Source organism: Terrapene carolina, unplaced genomic scaffold (genome assembly GCF_002925995.2).
Source record: "Terrapene carolina triunguis isolate 2854851 unplaced genomic scaffold, T_m_triunguis-2.0 Scaffold67, whole genome shotgun sequence".
Lineage (NCBI taxonomy): Eukaryota > Metazoa > Chordata > Testudines > Emydidae > Terrapene > Terrapene triunguis.
In genome coordinates this window covers 29,490,559-29,511,771 of record NW_020664418.1, presented here as the reverse complement: position 1 = coordinate 29,511,771, position 21,213 = coordinate 29,490,559, and the positions used below count along the sequence as shown (strand labels likewise).

Here is a 21,213-nt window from a genome sequence, read left to right as displayed (position 1 = left end):
AGTTATTAGAGGCGTAATCCATTAATGTTTGTAAAGCAACTGGAATATGGAAAACTGATAAATGGTTTGTTAGGCTTAAAAAAAAAAAAGAGAGAGAGAGAGAGAGAATGTATATATGTAAAGAGAAACAGTTTGTTACATTAGTTAGAAACCAAGAAAAAGATTGCACTTTCCCAAATGTCTTTTTACAAACTTGGGAGTAAATCCTGAGGACTTCCCTCATTTTTACTCAAAGAAAACTTTCATTACAGTAAAATCTGTAATAAAACACAAATGTATGTGTATAGTGTTATGCAAAATAGATTACTGAAGTCTAATGCAAGAACAGCAGTGCAGCAAATCCTGGCTATTAAATTACTTTAACTTCAGAGGTGACATTGAGCAAAGTTGCTGTTGGGCTCATGAGAAGAAGTGAACCTTTAAAAACAAGAAACACGTAACTTTTTGCCACACATTTGAGCTCAATTACAGCAACTAACAGATAGTATCAATTCAGAACAATAAGACACAGTCACCTGGGACATGCTAAATTCTGAGTCATAGAGGAACAGCCTGTCTAGATTTTTATAAAACACATGCTAGTGCACGCTCTACTCATCTCATTATCTTGGTAATCCCCAGAACTAAGTTTTAAAAAATGGGGTCAGAGGACAAGGAAAGACACACATCACCCATACCTTGGCCTGAGCCCCAGCATATTGAGGATCTATCCCCATTATTCTTTCCATCCTCAGTGGTACATTCCTTCTGCCCTCAACTACTAATTTTTTAAATATTATGCCATTTATTCTAGCTGCCAATTTTTACCTGGTTTATTTTAATCTGATGACCCATTTGCACTGGCATGTAAAAATAAGTGTAAGACAAAGGCTGATTCAGTCTCACTGCCTTTCACCTGAAGATACGTAGACCCTGTGTACATGGAGACTTGAAACTGCATTTGCAGCCTGTCATAGGGTGCAGGGGCCTCTACTGAATACCAGCAGGCAGTGTTAAATCCCCATGTAGCTCTCCCACACATGTACAGGGTAGAGGAGTGAAGCAGGGCCGGGGCTGACAGCCCAGGCATGCACTCTGAGAAACACCAGGCAACCTTATAAAAGCAGCTCCCTGGTAGAGTAAGGAGCTGCTTTTATAGGGTTACCTGAAGGAACCTTGTGGAGGCAGAGCTCTCCACCTATTTGCTGGAGGACTTTTTCCGTGTAACACCTTTGTTCTGTTTAAAACATCTTGTTTTGTCTCCTATGATCTTAAGAGCTCCACGCCTTGATAAAGCCCCAAGGATCAAAATGCGCTTAGTTATACACTTTGTTGCTGCACCTAGAAGCACACTCCACTAGCTGACTGCACCTTGTTTAGCTAAATTTCAGTGTTAATGAGTGGAGTTACTCCAGTTTAAACCAGCATAAACTGGAATGAGATTCTAGTCCACAGAGCCTTGGAGGGTCTTATAAATTAGGAAGAGTAGCAGCGATCCTCAGAGCTTCACACTGCATTAGAAGTGACTATTTAAAAAAATAATAATAATCTGTTTGGATTCCCAACCCATTTCTTTCAGTGCCATATTTCAATAAATGATTCTATTCCTTTTCCTCACAAATACTGTATATTCAGCTACCACCACCAAGTCAATATTGCTTTGCCTTCCAATATCTAAGGTTGCTGTGGCATGAATCCCATTATAATTAACAGATGATAAAAAGCAATATTACACACTGACATTCAATTCACCATGTGCTTAGGTTTCTTTTTGAAAAACTATGAGCGATTTAAAAAGAAACAGACAAAAAAAGAGAGAGAGACCCCGTCCCAAACAATGAAACCATCATCTGACATATTTGGAAGAATCTTGTTTATATTACCAGTCTGGATCAGTATAAATCAAAACTAAATTTACATTAAGCCTTGGTACAAACACAAAGAAACTGTATATCCATATCAAAAGGTTTCAACTGTATTAAAACTAAGAGCATGAAACAAGGCAACATATTACACTTACTTTAACGTACATATAGTCTAAACCGTCTACCATCACCCAGTACCTCTGGTGGTACAAACTTCCAGCACCTTGAGAGTCAGTCATGGTTTCCTTTACATGTGAAACAGATTTAGTCTGAGTGAAGAATATTTCCACGTTGTTTGCACTTGGTCTGCGCCCCAGCTTCTCTCTCTCTCTCACCTTTGCAGCATAACGACTAAGGTCATCTTCTTTTAAAACTATGCATTAATAACCCATGAAAATCTGCAAGGATAACGTGTGACAAGCCATGCTGGGGCAATGAATTCCCTCATTGTTAAAGTGATTCACAATATTTTAGCTTATTTCTCCAGCGGCACAAAGAGTGAGAGTGTTTTAATTTAAGTCACTAAAAATAATGGCAGAACCCCACTGTCTTGTGATAATCAAATGGAGAAACTGAAAAACATAAGTAATTCCAGTAGCAACTAATTATTTATTTGTCTTATCCACAGGGGCGGCTCTACGTATTTTGCCGCCCCAAGCACGGCAGTGAGGCAGCCTTCGGCGGCATGCCTACGGGAGGTCCGCCGGTCCCATGCCTTCAGTGTACCCGCCGCCGAATGGCCGCCGAAGTCACGGGACCAGTGGACCTCCCGCAGGCATGCCACCGAAGGCAACCTGACTGGCGCCCTCACGGTGAATGGCAGGCCGGCCCCCGCGGCTTGCCGCCCCAGGCACGCGCTTGGTGCGCTGGTGCCTGGAGCCGCCCCTGCTTATCCGCTTTCAATAAGGAGCCCATATGCAAATCTCTCAAATCTTATAGCAAATACGGATGTTGCATTTTTCCCTATTTAAAACTACCACATAAACTCACAGTTTTCATTTAACTACATTGAAAACATGGATACCGTAGGGACCTTCACATGGCAAGATAACTGGAGTCTGTTACCTGAAATTGGGCCAGCTAGTAAGCTTAGGAAGGACTAATGACCCACCAGAATTTGGCAGAAAGCAGCATGTTTATTATACTGATAGCTAAGCTCAAAAGAAGGGGGGTGGTGGTGTCACACTCACGCTCCCAGGACAGGCACGGCACTGGAGATGTCAGGATCCTTCAAGATAAGTGTCCCCCGGCGCAGCGATGGACGGTGCGATGAAGGTAAGTCTTCCCGAGGCACGATGGAACACAACGTGGCGAATCACTGGCCAGGCGGTCCGGGTGAAGGGTCTTTACGTGAGGTACAATCTTGTGAGTGCACCACTGAGCACATGGCCCCTTCCCCTTTTAAGGACCTGCTCCTCGTGGCCTGCAACTAGAGATGACTTGGCCACATCTGGTTGGTCACACTCCACCTCCAACAGTGTCCATGCAGTATCCATGCATTGGGTGTGTGATCGCTGCCTAATTAGAGTTCCAGACACCTTGTCTACCTGGGAGCTCTTCTGATCTTCCAGCTGTTCAAGCAGCCCACTCATCCCACAAGCATTCCGGGGGGCGGGGAGGGGAGGGGGAAGCCACTTCACAGGTATTCAAAGAGGGAGAGGAGACAGAAGGGTGATGGGGGGGAGTGTAACAGACCTTTTGAGCATACAGGTTATACATAGCATACAGAACAGAGTCTCATTTTTCCCCTCACCTGTTCCACTGAAGAATAAAGCAAAGTATGAGATATACAGTAGCATTGCTTTCACTTTGCATTTAATTTTGTAATCCAGACCATCATCAGACCAGGAAAATAAGTAGTTTGGAAGGGTCTCTATTGTACAAGTTGTGTTTATGCCATTCATCTCCCCATCTCTCAAAAACTAAGCTAACTCCATAAGCCAATTATCCTATTAATTATTTGTGGCAGTCTTTGTTCCATCTCAATTAATTAATTTGCCAGCCGTAGGTCTAGCCATAGCTGAGGTCACTATTTCATGGGAGGTCAACTGAAGGTGAGAGACTTGATAAGCAACCTGGGAGAAATAAGGAAGGTGTTAAAAGAATTCATTAAAAACACTTTTACCAAATAGCATGATGATAACCCACTTGAATATACACCTCTACCCCGATATAACGCTGTCCTCGGGAGCCAAAAAAATCTTACCGCATTATAGGTGAAACCGTGTTATATCGAACTTGCTTTGATCCGCCGGAATGCGCAGCCCCGCCCCCCCGGAGCGCTGCTTTACTGCATTATATCTGAATTCGTGTTATATCGGGTCGCGTTATATCGGGGTAGAGGTGTACTACTGCAATTACACTTGGATTAGACCTGTTCTGGTCCATATCCGTCCCCTCTTTCTCAAGCCTATATAAGGAGTGTACAATGTGAGGCCTGCAACCCAGAAGTATATACAATTCAACATGTGGCCACGTAGATTTTAGTAAAGAGGGGTAGCCTGAGAAGACTCTGCTCCTACTTTGTAAGCAACTATAATGGATCACAACCCACATTAAAAGGGGGGACAAATGCAAGTCAAGTGCTGTCCTCAACTCCTCTTAAGTTACCAATGAACTCCACAGCCAAGCAAAGTTTGAGCTTCCCTACTCTTACACCATTGCCTTTTATGCTTCAGTCCTTCCAACACCTGCTACCATTGGTAGGCACAGGTATCATTTCAGTAGTTAGTGATGGCGGCTGTTTTCAACACAACTCTGTAGTGCTTTTCCCCCAAGGGTAGCAAAGCACTTTAGAAGCATTAATTAGGCCTTAGAATATCCCCCTGAGATATATATTACTGCACCCATTTTACAGATAGGAAAAACAAAGAGAGAGATGAAATTACTTGCCCAAGGTCACACAGCAAGTTAACTGAGAACAGAATTCAGGAGGAGTCTTGACTACTAATCTCCTGATTTAAACCACTAGATACTGCTCTCGTTTTCTCATTGATACATGGCTCTTTGGACTTATGTTACTGTCTTGTTTCCTCCACTAATAAACTTGAAGGAGCTGTAGCTGTAGCCGAAGCACCAAGACATGATTACTATTACCACAGAACTTCTCTTGGAGTCTCTTTCTCTGTTTAATTTGGGCCAGTATGTAAAACCTGCATCATTGGCCAACCATATGGCATGTTCCTGGAGCTCCTACTAGCTGCCCTGCTATCCCTAGGAATTAGCCAAATTTATCCTCTCCAGAACCAGCTTTACCATGTGTGGGTCCTCAGATAGGTATTCATCAGATAGGATTTGCAGTCCATAGGCATACAGTAGAGCCAAATCCTTAGACCTCTCTGGCAATATGAAAACCTGGCCTAATGTTTGTGTGTGTGATAGCCATTTGGTGCAATTACAGTACAAAAACACTCCTCTTGTTGACTACTGGACCCTAAGCAGTCACCTGCCTTGTTTGAGCCTCAGGCCATCTCTGATCCTCTCATTTTCAGATTTTCTCACACAGATATGACAAGAAACAGCAACAAAACTAAATGATGGTGTCAAATGAGAACACACAAAGATTAAATATTTTTCCAATTGAAAGGCTTTAGAAAAAATCCAGGTGGCAGGTTGCTCCTGTGCCTCAAGCGTGTAGTTAACTAGATGCATCAAGATCACCAGCTCAAAAGCTCTGGATGCTTTTGTGTTGGCAAGTAATTGAGGCATTCAGTGTCTCACAAAGTCCTGATTGACAGTGTGTGCCACACAAGGCTGCTGCTTGCACTCAGAGTGCAATTCAAAGAGTGGTCTGTGTTATCAGTAGCTGAGCCCATTAATTATGTGATTGACTCAATGGGCTGTCTGAAAAATCGGACACCACACTCCAAAATGAACTGGTTTTGCTATAAATATTAAATACATTTAAATAGTCAGAGCCCTTCCTGGCAGCAGCAGCAATGTATTTACACACATGCTACTCACCATTAAGGAATTTATCAAGGAAACATTTTCGTTTCCCATGTGAATGGGGACTGCAAAGTTATCCCCCTAAAATTAAACAAAATACAAATTAAGGCCCTGATCCTTACACGCATGCTTAACTTTACACACTGAAATTACTTCCACTGAGGCAGTGAATAAAGTTAAGCATGTGTTTAAGTCTTTGCAGGATAAGGGCCTAAGCAATGTCAAACAATACCCTGAGAATAAGGTGTATTTTCAAATAGCTGGAGATCACACAGATTTGAGCCCAATGACAGCAACAGTATATATTAAGGTCCCAATCCTGCACTGTTAAAGTCAATGGGAGCTTTGCTATTAACTTCGATGAGCATATGATCAAGCCCTAAGAACCCAAACATGCCAACTTCCATATTGGGTGCAGGTCCAATGTGAAATCAGCAGAAGCGATAGAAAAGTTGTCCAATCCCACAAACACAGAGGGGTATATTGCTTACTACTGTAAGATCAGTGGTTTGAGCATTGGCCTGCTAAGCCCAGGGTTGTGAGTTCAAGCCTTGAGGGGGCCATTTAGGGATCTGCAGATTGGTCCTACTTTGAGCAGGGGGTTGGACTAGATGACCTCCTGAGGTCCCTTCCAACCCTGATATTCTATGATATCCCAAATTTTTAAAAAATAATTTTTTAAAGAAATTACTCACAGTAACTAGCAAACACTATCCCATAGTGAGTGTTTGCAGGACTGGATCTGAGGTAACCTCCAATTTTTTTCAAACATGCAAACAACAACAAAAGTAAAGTAAAGAAGTCCTAGAGTTCATGGTCTGCCCTTCCCAAGCGCACACACAAGCTAAATCACTAACTAATCAGGAGAGTTCCTGATTTCCGGAAGCTTTTGGGGTTCACAGTGAACTGGTTCAAATACTGCTGTTACCGCCATTCACCCACGGCACCAAAAGTCAGGGATTAAGGGAGGGCTGGGAGGGAACAAAACACACCACAGAATCCATGACTTCTGTAAGAAACATATATCTCCTGACTACACCAATGGCGGACCAACCAGAGCACCTGCTCGGCCAGATTTTGCTTCTCAAAGTGAACTGCCTGTACACATGCCTATGTTCCTGTTAGGTTCCAGTGTTCAGGACATAAGTAAGGATGCAAACAGTTCTATTAACGTTAGGTTTTGCAAATTAAAAAGAGCACACACACACTAAACTAAGTTCCATCACTGTCCCTTTAAAACAGTTATTAAATGACTGGCACCTCTTAAGTCCACTGAAGAAGCTATCATGGCAAAAAAAAAAAAAAAAAGTCTAACAGCCATAGGGGATATAGCCATCCCTGTGGGGTAGCCTTTTCTTTACAGGAAATAATTGTCAGTTATGCACTATTTCACACATACAGGGAAAATCATGCTGTCTACATACAATATTACTATCACCTTTGATTTTTTGTGGAAGTCAACTGCACTAACACATAAAGCTGGTGAAATATATTTGAGGAACCAGACCACCACATATAGGAATACTGTTTTAATATTGTGAACCACTGCTTTGATACAAGCAGTTCAGTGTGTAATTTTTAATAGCAAAAGTGATTCAATGGCGCATTAGAGATATACATGGAGATAGATGATATTAGTGACATGACCACTGTTAGAGATTTGCAGCCCTATTGAGGAGACCCTGAAAACCAGGTAGGTTTGCCAGATTTGCTTCCCCTATGCCTCACCCCTTAACATGGAGCATTTTGTGGTGGTAGGAGCAGTACTGACTCTTATTCACACTTACTTGTGTAGGGCCCAGTAACTCGTCAACTAGAAAAGCTATGATTTATCTAGCTAAAAAAATACTAACTAATTATCTAATCCCATCTGGTGCGCATTACAGAGTCACTGCAGCAGAAACACACATGATAACTTGGAACAGCTAAATATACAGACATTATTATTTTGTAAGGATTTCTGGTGATGCGTGGGGGGAAGGGAACCCACCGCACTCCAATAATACTATTAAAGGGTAAATTTTTTAATACTGTGGATGAGGAATTAGATAAACAAAACCAATTATTAATAGGGGCTTCATGCTTAGTCCCCACATGCGACAAAGGAAATTTACCCTCCCCCAAGATTAGGTCTGAAGCAGCAATGAATAATTTCCTTTTCACTACAGAGCTGCTTTAAAAAAAAGCAGCTTCCAATGATGCTACAGTTCTTCAGTTTGCATTAGGCTTGCACAATACATCCTCTCAAAGCCTATTTGTGGAATGAGAAGAAGCTTTCACAAACCGATTGCTACCTCCCAGACCACACAGAGCCCTACCCATGATGTCGTCATTTCCTCCCTGGAAGAAACTGAGTGTTAAAATGAACAGTTCTGACTTAAGAGGTCTTGGTTTAACACTCTTTCTGGTCTTCAAGCACAGAATACAACTTCATACTTACACATACACTAATAAAAAAGACTAACAAATCTTGCTTGGAGGGCTTCAAATTTTCTATTAACAAGAATGGTAAAATCCTGACATATATAATAGATATAAATTGTATAGAAAGATGAGACTTTTTCAGTTTAATTGGCCACAAATGTAACATCCAACCATAGAAAAAGATTACAAGAGAGAATGCATAATAAATTAATTGTTTAAGGCAGTGTTTCCCAAACTTGGGACGACGCTTGTGTAGTACGTCCCTCGGCCCGCACCGCTTCCAGCAGCTCCCATTGGCCTGGAGCAGTGAACCGCAGCCACTGGGAGACGCGATCGGCCGGACCTGCGGACAGGGGAGGTAAACAAACCAGCCCGGCCCGCCAGGGGCTTTCCCTACACAAGCGGCATCCCAAGTTTGGGAAACACTGGTTTAGGGCATAACCATACATTGATATACAACAGGTAATACTATATTACGTGCCTTTATTTTGAAGACAACAGCAATAAAGTCAACTGCTCAGAATTTTGCATAGCACTTACCCATAACGTTTTTAGTACTTCTATTTTAATAATACAGCAGTCTCTTAAGCAGAAATGAAGCTAAAATATTTCCTCTTCTGTTTGCAATTAATTTTTGGCAAGAAGACAAGAACATAAGATACGTTTAGCAAATACAAAATAAAAGACACCTTGCCATCTTACACATGTGTCTGCTTAAATTAACAGCAATAGTATATGTTTAATCTCCCTAATAACCTCCCTATTCAGAGCTGCAGTGATCCTACACAGAAACGAGCTTGAATACTAAGTATCTCTCTCTTCCTGGTTCAAGAAGCACACTGCACAATTTGTATGTCAAAATGAATGACTACCACCACTCTATTATTCAGTAGTACAACCCTGTCAGAAAACTTTTTTTTCTGAGGACAATTAGTAGTTGTTTAATTTTTAGAAAGCTCCAAAACAACACACAGTGATTCACAGCAGCAAAATGAATGTCTTTTTAATTTAGCCAGCTAAAGGAATTTCTCCAGGCTTAAGGCAAACAAAATTTTATCACATTTTTTTTTTTTTTAAAAGTGAGCAAATTTTCAAATGACCTTTCACTATTAAGACAAATGTAAAATAGCAAACAAATAGCATATCTTGAACCATTAAAATATACTAACTAGATAGTTTCTAGTCATTTTCACTTTCATAGTCTCAGCATATTAGCATAGTGTTGTGTTTGGGTTGGAAACATTGCAAGGGGATCTTTGTTTATTTTAACTAAGGCCCTGCCCCTGCCCAGAGAACTGTAGTGGCAGACCCAGAGCCTGCACTGACCCCCACTGAAACAATGGGGTTCTTGAAGTACCAAGGTCTGCTCATGCAGTTATCAATACAGGATAAGGGCCTGATGTTTCTTTTTTAAATTCATAAAAACATTTTTATTTATCTTGGGAAATTATTTTTACAAATAGTACATACAGGGTGAAATTTCAACAAGCAAAGAGAGTTCTGGACCCAAAGCAAATCAGGACACCTCATTCCACAAAAACAAATGAGGTAAGTGCACACAATTAAAAGAGCCAAGTAATGAAAAGAGCCAAGTAACAAAATATGCACTAAAACAAAGAACTTTGAATTGAAACAAAGAAGTTACTTCCTTTACTATGCAGTTTCCCAAATACCACTAGAAGTGAAGGCATTTCGGGTTACTGCTTGCAAAACCCAAAGCTGAGAAGCTCCAAGGAGAGGCTTGCAGAGTTTAAGGTCAACACTGCGTGCAGAGTCACATGATCTAAAACTGAAGCTATCTACGGAAAGACCCAATATAACTTCCACTGAAATCAATGGGAGTCTTTTCATTTACTTTAATAGAAACTGGATTGGACCCGAGGTCAGCAGCACTAGCTACTTCAAAGGTGGGAGACTCGGGAAAGGGAGGCAAGAGAAACAAGAAGTCCCCAAAAGGCAACACTAAATGCTCTGAGAAAACAAAGGTTCTATCTTGGAATATCTTTTTCTCCACCTTTATTAATAATCTGGTCATGGGTGGTTACAAACAACACAAATTTTTTGAAAACCAGTCCCCAACGTAAAAAAAAAAAGTTTTTTTGTTATGTGACTGTGAAGATGTACACAAGTAACTGTACAGATAAGGAAGGGTCTCAATCATACAAAAAAGAAAAAAAAAAGAAAAAAAAGGGGTAAAAGAAGGGGGACAAAAAAAAGTTCCTAATGTAAGCTCTTCATTTCAGTTTTAAAAGAAAAGGAGCAGAAGACAATTTCTAACCTGCTTTGTAAATTTCCATATTTAAAAACTAATTTTTTGTGCAGTTTTATAGATATTCACAAATTTGGCAGAAAGAAAATTTCTAAAAACACCTGGGGCAATGCTGACATCCAACACTGAAAATGGTTTTTCATTTGATGGAGATGAGGTCAGATGAGTGCTACATCCACAACAAAGTGTGCTCACTTGCCCTCTACTTCAAGCAAGCATAAACCTTGATTAACTCAACCAATGTAAACCAGCTTGCCCTTGTTGACTCTTAGGGTATGTCTACACAGGGAATAAAAAACCCTGGCTGGTCTGGGTCAGTTGCTTGGGCTCGCGGGCTGAAGAGCTGAAAAATCACTGTGTAAGATGTTCAGGCTTGAGCTGGAACCTGCGAGGATGGAGGGTGCCAGAGCCTGGGCTCCAGCCCGAGACTGAATGTCTACACTGCAATTTTTAAGCCCTGCAGCCTGAGCCCAAGTCAGCTGATCCAGGCCAGCCGCAGCCATGACACAGATCTTTTATCTCTGCACTGGTGATGTACCCTTAAGGGCCAGCACCAGTGCAGCTACACCAATTGCTGGCAACCAATTGCTGAATCAGGGCTATCCCTGAGACTAGATAAAGACAAAAGGAGAATCCTTTCACTTGTAAGGTGTATTATGCCTTAAATGCCGCGCCCCACCCCCAAGTAACATGTCAAAGAATCAACATTTCCACAATTCATTTATGGCAGAATACTACTTCCATGTCATTGATGGATTTCTGATTGCACCAGTAAAACAAAGATCATGTATACATTAAACTTCTAAAAAAATCCCACACCTGTCAATGGTACCCAGGAAACAGTTTTTAAACTAAATAGGGCTCCAGGGGGAAGATAATACCTTAAAGCAGAATTTGCAGTTGACCCCTCACTGGTGCAGAAATACAAAATATGGCATAGCTCAAACATTCTTCACACTTAACAAGTTATTATTTTCTTGTTTTACAGTCACTCAAACAAATCCAAAGTTTTGTTAACCACAAAAGCATATTGTAATGTCTATACAGGTCACAGTGTCTAAAAACAAACCAACATGTGGATAAGCAAAGTAGATTTTTCAACAGCAGCGATCACAAGATGAATGGAAGCTTAACTTTGCACAGTGGAATTACCCCCATAAGATTCTATAACTTAGGGTACGTCTACACTTATTTCCTGGTTCGGCGGCAGGCAATCGATCTTCTGGGATCGATCCCGGAAGTGCTCGCGGTTGATGCTGGTACTCCAGCTCGGCGAGAGGAGTACGCGGCATCGACAGGGGAGCCTGCCTGACGCATCTGGACCCGCGGTAAGTTCGGACTAAGGTACTTCGAATTCAGCTACGTTATTAACGTAGCTGAATTTGCGTACCTTAGTCCAAAGTGGGGGGTTATTGTGGACCAGGCCTTAGTATGATAACTTGAGTCATCATAGTATTCTAGCTTTGCAAACAGAGATGAATTTACAAACAATTGTTTCTATGGTGTGTTTTGCAGGGAAGTGGGAGCCATTGACGGTCTAAAATATGAAGAGATAATTAAGAAATATGGCCCAGCGTCAGCCTGAGTGGGGAAAAAAGGTAGCTATTTTACAGCCTTGCAGCCCAAGCCCAGTGAGCCTGAGTCAGCTGACCTGGGCCAGCCATAGGTGTTGAATTACTGTGTAGATGTACCATAAGCCTCCTACCAGGGTGTTGTCCCAGGATAATATGGCATTCAGTCCTTTGTATCAGCCTTTTAGAGGTGTCTAGTGAAATTTTCAAGCCCTGCTACAAAGAGTGTGAAGAGTTTGTATTGACTATTTATCTTCAAAGCAACGCCCATTATATCTCTGTTTGTGGGTGGATACCTCAAACAAGGTGAAAGATTTCAGCCCATCCAAAAAACAAATTTGCTGTTCCATTTCATTCTCCCTCCTTAAGCAAAGAACTAGATTGATCATCATCAAATATGTTCAAAAGTGACCCCGGATTCAAGACTGGGCATCTTTCAAAAAGACATGATTTAGCTCAACCAGAAGTTAGAGACTTAATGCAGGAATCACTTGGTGAAATCCTATGGCCTGTGTTCTGCAGGAGATCAGATTAGATTACCACAATGGTCCCGGTCACCCTTAAATAAAGTAAACTGTGGAGCATAAATTTTACCAGGTTTTGTTTTTTAACATGCTCTCTCTCTCACTCTCTAATTTATTGTTAATACATAACATGTCCATTTCAACAGACCTTAATTTGCAATCTTTCCTGTCATCAAAATCTACATACTGCTCTCACATTGATCTTTCTAATGCATGAACTGATGAGATACCAAATTACAGGACCTAAAAACATTAGAAGATGATGTCTGCTTGACTAGTGTACCCTACTAAAAAAAGTAGTCTACTGCCTCACTGCTGGCACTAGAGATTCTGAATCAAATCCAAGAGTCAATATAATCTAAATGTGAAGTGTCACCAAAAAAGTTAATTTTAATCAGTGGTACTGAAGCTAGCGGTACTGCCACACCCCCTGGCTTGAAGTAGTAATAACAAACACCAATACGTGGTTTCCATCAGCAGCATTCCCACTATAAAATTTGTTTCAGCACCCCTGGTTTTAATACTAGAGAGCTTTCTACCTTGTATGTTTCAGCAGAAGGTTTTAAGGAATTGGACAATATTTTTAGAAACTATGATGATAGCTGAACAACACAGACCAATGTAAAATAATCAATAAAAGTCATTTTAAAAATAACTGCGGCCACATACCTAGAGTATTGATTGTTCAACTATGCTGAAATGGTTGTTCTAATGTGGTTTGTGCTATGTCTGATATGGGAAGGCTATAAGCAGAATTTACATAAAAAAAATCACCAGTATGAATCTCAGAGCCTGACTTATTGACAATGGAGCATCAAGGTGACTAATGCCTCTTCCTGTGAAATCCAGGAGGTTTATATCTGTCTCTTCACTCCATTAGCATAACCTAACTATCCACTGCCTCCATATCCCTACAGAAGAACAGAAACAGAGGATGAAAATCCATGTATCTCCTAAACTGCAATTCTTTAGCTAGCATGTGGAGTAAAACAAAAGCCACCAGATTATAATCAAGTCAGTGTGACATCCTTAGCCAGTGAAAATATATTAGAAAGTAACTGTTCAAGCAAACATACAATGGAGATTATGAATATTAGTCCTTTTTAAACAGCCGTGTATCCATATTGGGAAGGAACAAGGTAAGAAGAGGTGGCCGTGTGCATGATAAGGAAATGTCCACAATGCTGCATACACCGATGCTATCCCTTCCTCTTCCTGAGCCCTTTCAGGTCAGAAAAGGGGCACAGACGAAGTGGGAAAGATGCTGCTGGAACGGCTCATTAGCGAGGTTCACTCCCTAGCTCCGTCACTTCCTGGCTGCCCAGCGCTGCAGAGCCGCTGGTGTGCTGTCCACGGGGCTGCATGAAGGACAATCACTGCCCCCGGCGAGTCACTGAGATGGGGAGAGCCAGGAGGAAGTGGACAGACGTCCGCTCGCCCCTTCCCCCACCCTGGGAGCCCCCCACTTGCCTGCCACCCCTCCCCCACCCTTTTAATTCATTCATTCCTTCCCCCGCCAGCCCCGGGCGGATGGTGCCCGCCGCCGGGGGCTCTCTCCCCGCCACCCCCTCCCCGGCCGCAGCGCGGGGAGCCCGGTCCTTACCTTTGTGTAGAGCTCGGAGACTGCCATCGCGCTGCCGCCCTCGGCTCCCGTGCGCGGCTCGGCGGCCAGGCAGGCGCAGCCGCTCCCTGCCCCGCCCTGGCCGCCCGCACCGGCTGTGAGGCAGCGGGGGGATGCTCAGAGCGCCGGCCCGGCTCGGCTCGCCATGTTGTTAGTTACCTGTCATGCGGGGATGGGGCTCGGGCTGCTCCGCTCTGTGCATTGTGGGTATGAGGGATGGGACGGGAGCAGACAGCCCCGGCTCAGCCTCTGTCAGACGGGCCACTGCAGCCGCGGCTGCTGCTCGGTACGCCCTGCCTCCCGCCGGCTGCACAGGGGCGGGGGGCCACGCAGCGGCTGTAGGGGGAGAGGGCTGGAGGCTGAGAGAGAAGCCAGCTGCGGCAGAGGCGAGGGGGACCAGGTCCAGGGAGCAGCCAGACCTTCAAACTAAAGGATGAGCAGTGGAAACAAGGATTGGTCTTCATTTCATTTTTCTAATTCATTTTGTCCAGGTGGGGGTCGCCCCCTCCTCCTCCTTACAGGGGGGAATTGTCCCTGCCCACTGCGTCTAAAACGTGACCACTCTCTTAGGCTTGGTCTACACTTACCCCCCAAGTCGAAGTAAGGTACGCAAATTCAGCTACGTGAATAACGTAGCTGAAGTCGACATACCTTACTTCGAACTTACTGCGGTTCAGACGCGGTCCACACGCGGCAGGCAGGCTCCCCGTCGACTCCGCGGTACTTCTCTCGTTGAGCTGGAGTACCGCAGTCGACGGGGATCACTTCCTGGTTCGATTTATCGCGTCCAGACCAGACGCGATAAATCGAACTCGGAACTTCGATCCCCAGCCGCCGAACTAGCGCGGCAGTGTAGACCAGCCCTTAGATGTGTGTGTGCTCTCCTCTTCCCAGCCATCCATCAGCAAGGGTGGTGGGAGAAGAACCAGCTCCTCTGACTGCCTAACCACCAGGTTAGAAAGAGGGAGAGACTCCCTCAGTCCAGCCTCCCAATTTGGAGAGGCTAGATCTACACCACTACTACCTAGGGAGTGCCAATCTCTCACTGGTAGGGAGAGCCCTGTCTGGGGCAGCCAGCCCTTAGGTGGTGGTGGTGGCTAAAGGGAAGAACTTAGACCAAGGCACCAATCTGACCAGTCTCAGCCAGGGAGGGAGGGAGTGAGGGCAGGAAGACAATGTGGGGGGCTTGGCTGGGCCCCTCCAGGCAAGTGCATCTTGAGGGAGCCCAGCCGGGGCAGGCCCTGGCCTATTGCGCCCCTCCCAATGGGTTGGAGCGATTCCTGGCCCCAGGACCAGCCTTGGCTATACTGTTGGCTCAGCCCGGCAGTCACCTCCCAGCAGGCCGGTGAGGCAGGGTGTGGGGGGAGTGGGTCGGGCTGTGAGGGGGTGGGGAAGATGTGTGTGTTGGGGCACTAGGGAGTCTGGGTTGGGGGGGCTGTGGGCAGGGGTGGTGGTGTGCAGGGCACTGTGCATTTGTAGGTGGGTTGGGGGGCCACTGGGCATAGTGGGTCCAGGGGGGCCACTGGCCATAGGGAGTTGGGGAGTGTTGGGCTGGGGAGCTGTGTGGTGTGCTATGGGCCCACCCCCAAGAGGAAGGGGTATGCTGCCAGCACAGGGCCAGGCAGACCACCGTGCAGCTGGCAACTGCCAGTTTGTAAATAGTGCTCTTGTATTGGGCAAACCCCTATGCCATGCCCCATTGCCTCTAGCTGGCCCCTCACTCCAAGGCCTGACCTCCCCATCGCCCTGCTCCATTGCCTCCATGGGGGCCACAAACATGTTTGGTGCCAGGCCCATAAAAGGTTAATCCGGCCCTGCCTTGAAGGCAGACTAGGACATTGTACCTTGTTCCCTCACTTCTGGGAACTGCTCTGTAGCTTTTCTTCCTTACGCCACTCATGTAGTGAATGGGGACAAAGGGATAGATAATGCCCTGCCCCTTGCTTTTGGCAATCTCTGTTATAGGCCCAAATTCTTAAGAACCTGCATGTACCAAACCTAGGCAAACAAATCCCACCACATAGGCAGATCCAGATAGGGATATGCACATCTTTGAAAAACTGAGCATCTGTTAGATTGTAACAGGAAGAGAAGGCAAAAGATGGCCCCACATGGCCATCATAATATGGACTTGCATCTCTGGCTTCCACTGTGGAAGTCAAGAGAATCATCCCAGCAGCAGTGAAGCCTGTGCCCAGCTGCTGTTGCTTTGGCACTAGAGTCCACATTCAGGTTGAGTCTTGGGAGGGGAGCTGCAATGCAGTACACATACTTGCTTATGGCTTAATAAATAGTTGGAGTCTCTTCCAGTGTTGGTTATGGCAAAAGTTCTTTGGGAATAGAAATAAAACTATACACCTCCCAAGAACATTTTTCTTCCCTTTCCTTTGGAATGCACCACATTGTTCAAAATGGCCTGTTATTAAAACACACCCTCTCAGTGCTTTAACCACCACCTTAACGGCTCTGCAAACTTCAAACACTTTAATCTTTTAAATGGGACCTTTGGATGGGGTGGATAAGTGTTACACAGCTGTTCCTCATATCTGTTCTGTGGATAAACAGCAAATGTACTTTAGGACTGTCAAACACCATTCATAAGCAAAAAACCTTACAAGTTAGTGTTTTTTTCAGTCTAATTTTAAACTGTGATCATTGTCCTTTCCCTCCCAGCATTTCCTATGGGCCTCTTCTTGCCTGTTTATCCTATATTCTTCACTGAATTTCTCACTCCCTTGGAGCTTGTCTCTTCCTGACCACAGGACATGCCCTCTGGTGTTTCCTATTCTCTGTCACCATTGCCCATATACTTGTCTCCTCTCTGATACTTTCATCTTTCACTCCATCTGGGTACATGAACTTACTGATTTTTAAAAGGGACCTGAATTTGCTCTCTATGCACTTGCTAAGATGTAACATCTATCTTATTTCTTTGGGATGATGCGTACGTTAAATGCAATCCAAAAAACCTACTTTGAGGAGCTTGATTGAACAGTGGATTATTGTACAAGCCATTTACAGTTGGAGCCCAGGATCCAATTGTAATTACAATTACAAATAAAAAATAAATATTTGCCTGTACCCAAAACACACTAGTGGCTGGGCACAATTGCATCTGAACTAGAATTTCAAGACTGTTAAGACAAGGATTTAGAGGCAGTGACAGTTTTTAGGAACAGCCTGCCTGTAATATACCTAGATGCAGTCAGTCACTTGACAGAGTTCTCATATACACTATTTTATACTGGATTTCAAATCAAAGCAGAGGAAATGTTGCGAGTTAGCTTTCCAGACATTTAGAATAAGAAAATACAGTAGTAGAAGATTTTTTCCCAAAAGATTAAAAAAAGCATTACCCAGTCATTTAAAGCTCTCTTGCGTATACCCATTTTGTGATCTGGTTCAACTGTTGAAGAGAAATTCTGCTCCACCTTCAGCCCCATATAATTCCATTTGAGCCTTTAGGCCCACATCCTGGTGTGCAGGGTAGCTTTCTTTGTGCCACACTATAACTTTTGGATTCTTTAGCTGGCCACAGGACCACCCCAGGATAGGGGGAGTCATCCTGTGGCACTGAATCAATACATGCTGCTGGCATAGGTGGCATGGAATGGCTTGTCTGCCCCTGCTGATGGACTGGGCCCTTGGAGTCAATGGCAGTTTAACTTAGAACAGCTTCTCCAAGGCTATGTCTACACTACAGACCTTACAGTGGCACAGCTGTACCAGTGCAGCTGTAAGATTTCCTGTGTCACTGCTCTATGCTGACAGAAGAGAGCCCTCCCATTGGCATAATTAAACCACCCCCAACGAGCAGCAGTAGCTATATCAGCGGGAGAGCGTCTTTGTTTCTTCTGCAGAGTTGACTATGTGTAAGTCCAGGCCCATAATGTAACATAGCCTATGTCCACCCCAGCACTTTTATCGGTGAAAAGCATGTCGGCCAGGGGGATGTTTTTTCACACCCCGACCAACAGAAGTTTTACCAACAAAAGTGCTGGTATGGACATAGCCTACGCTGCATTATGGGCCTGGACTTACACATAGTCAACTCTGCAGAAGAAACAAAAAGCAGAGGCTACATTCCTCCCTCTCCTCCCCCATATATTAAACTCATCATGCAGTCCAAGAATCTGTGCTACGGTCTCTAGTTGTGGGAAATAAGCAAGGACAGCTTCCTTCTCACCCAGTACCCACATGCCAGTCATAGTTAAAAGCCTCTCTGACTACTAACTAGAGGAGGTTTTACCATAGGATACAGGCAGTAAGAGACATGCTTTTATACATCTCACCTCTTGAGACAGAGGTAGCCATAGGATGTGTTGAGCAGCCTGTACTAAGTTTGGGGTTTCTGTGAGCTTTCAGAAAATAGACGTTTAAGCTGCATGGGGGAATATACCAGCCTTTTGAAAACTTGTCTTGACTCTGCTATGTATGTTCTAATAGGAATTTATCACATCTTTAGATTGGTTTCTATTTAAGCAAAAGTGCTAATAGCCAACAGCACCCCTTTGAGCTTATAGAAATACTATCCTAGAGCTCTGACCAAATCTTCACAAAAGTTCACAGCCCCCATTTAGGCACCTAAATGACATGGCTAGATATTCAAGAATGCTTAGTAACTGGAAGCTACTACATTCTGAAGTGTTGGACATTATTTTCTTAATGTTAGTTTCTCTCAAATCCAGCTAAACACAACTATAATGGGAATTCTCTTTCACAATAAAGAAGGGCTTGTATTCTAGACAGGCTGGACTTCTGCCTCCATATCATCCAACTAACTCCACGTCACCAGGATTCTCCACTGGTAGTTATTTCACAAACAGAGGAACATCTTAGCAGCATGCAGTAGAAAGGCACAGTAATGTCTACAGCTGAACAATTACACAGGAGCAAAGTTTTAAAAGAAACACTAGTTACTTTTAGGTTACATAAAGATTTAAAACAGGCCACTAAAGTTTGTTTTTATTTGTAGGTTTTTTAAATACATCGCTATTTCATAACTTAGCAAATAAAAACATCCACAAGACTCAAGTTCTTCATCCAGCTTCTAGAAAATGTCATTGCAAGTCTCCATGCCACACTATTTTGCTACTGGGTAAAGTAGTATTAAAAATAACTCCTGAAAATATCTGCTTTTAGTTAGGTTGGGACAGAGCCCAAAGCAACAACAGCAACAAAAAATGCTCCATATTCCATTGCAAGCCAGATTCAAATAAAGGAACATACACGTTTAAGTTTGGTAGAGGTTTGTTTTTTTCAAAATGAATAAACAAATCTCAGTGCATACTGTGAATATGCAACTATACACAAGGGTGTAGATCAAGACAAAAGTTGTTCCTGGAGTAAGTAACTGAACATACATTTAGTGCTTAGTTTAGCTTTGCGTAGGAAGAGTGATGCACCTTTCAACATTCAGGGAGAAGGCTCAAGCTGTGGTCAACAGACATCCTTTGCCAAATGAAAGCCTCAGCTGGAAAACTGCATGGTGGCGCTCTACTTAAATATTAAGTAAAATTGCAGCATGAGTTCACCCTTTAATGGAGTGGATTGTTTTAGGCTTTTGTACACACAACTTGGTTTTCACATCACTTATGGTCTTGGATGCAAGGCCTCCATTCATATTTGGTCCCACCACCTCCAAAGCTGCAATGCCCATCAGACTTACTCCTCTAGGTATTGATTATTTTGCCAATACGAGTACCAACATTCCTTAATAGGATCTTTTCAGCAAAGCTGCAGATGGGGTCTTTAGCACAGATATTTTGGTCTATAGGATCTAAATGAACATAAAAAATGATCAGTACACAGAACTGTAAACTTTGTCCATAGCAATATGGTTGTTTAGGAATTAGGCTAAAACATTTACATACACAGGATATGCCATTATTTACAATTTCAGAGCAATCTGTATTCTGACAGCAGAAATCTAAACTGTCTGTTCTCGCTGGTTACCTACTAAAAGTGCCTGAGGATTGCACTGACTTTCAACGGGAATGAAGTCACATCTGTTTCATCAGGGGGGTGAAATTGCAGTACAGTGGAAGAATTTTAAAATTTTGCTGTAAAATAGTCTTACAATTGGAAAGACTTGCACCCTGCCTTTTGTCACTCTCTTTGACCAGTTCACTGACACGTCAGAGGTTTCATACCAAAGGCTGTATTTATGTGGGAATGTGATTGGCAGGAGATGTCCAGTAGCCCACAAATACAACCATGAAAGGTCAGTATTTGCCTTAGTTATCAAGGCACACCATTTGAGTGACTAAATACAAAAATATTCTTGGTTTATGGAGTAAGTGAAAATTGAAGATTGAATGCCTTTAAAAAGAGGAAGATTGTTTATATTAACAGTTTTGGGGGGGGGTTTTAAGAAAAAACTATCAACGAGCCATCAAGAGCAATCTGCTACAGCTTTATCAGGCATATAGTAAAATAGATTGGTTTAAGGAAACAGTTTTCTTCTAAATCAAAAAATACTACCTTTCAGTGAAGTCAGTTGATTTCTAGTGCATGGACGTCAGTCTGCCTTTTGCGAATATTCTGAAAGCCTTCCAAAAGGAAGACACATTAAAACATGGTTTCAGCTTACTGGATTGGTCTTTTCCTATTTAAAGTTACTAGTAAAACTTTGGACATCAAAATAAGGGCCAAGTTTTGAGGTAAGGTTACTATCTATTGCAGTGCTGTCTTCTAGATGCAAAGTTAATTCCCACAGAAATCACCTTCGCTAGAAAATGCAAGGCATCGAAACAAGCATTTGTTAAGGAGTTAAAATTTTCAAACAGTACGTTTTAATTGCCTATGTTAGACAAATAAGCGCTGATATATAAACATGGTCACATTAAGGTAGTTCTGTAGTCCAACATACTAGAAACTGAGGCCCAGTCATACTTTGTGATACAGAAGAACAAGATTTGGGTTCTAGAAATTCTTCATAAAGATTAAGATATGTAAAATGGTTTAGGAGACCATGGTGAAGACAAGACAAATTTGCACATCACAATAAAAA

At 43.1% G+C, this 21,213-nt stretch overlaps 1 protein-coding gene across 1 annotated transcript in view; it reads right to left on the bottom strand.

The window, feature by feature from the left end:
* Positions 1-14,236, bottom strand: part of LOC113406079 (unconventional myosin-Va-like) — a 57,378-nt gene extending 43,142 nt beyond the window's left edge. The window contains exon 1 of the mRNA XM_026648455.1: positions 14,184-14,236. Within this exon, the coding sequence (XP_026504240.1) occupies positions 14,184-14,210 (27 nt within the window). The 5' untranslated portion in view covers positions 14,211-14,236. The remainder of the gene's footprint in view (positions 1-14,183) is intronic.
* Positions 14,237-21,213: the final 6,977 nt, after the last annotated feature.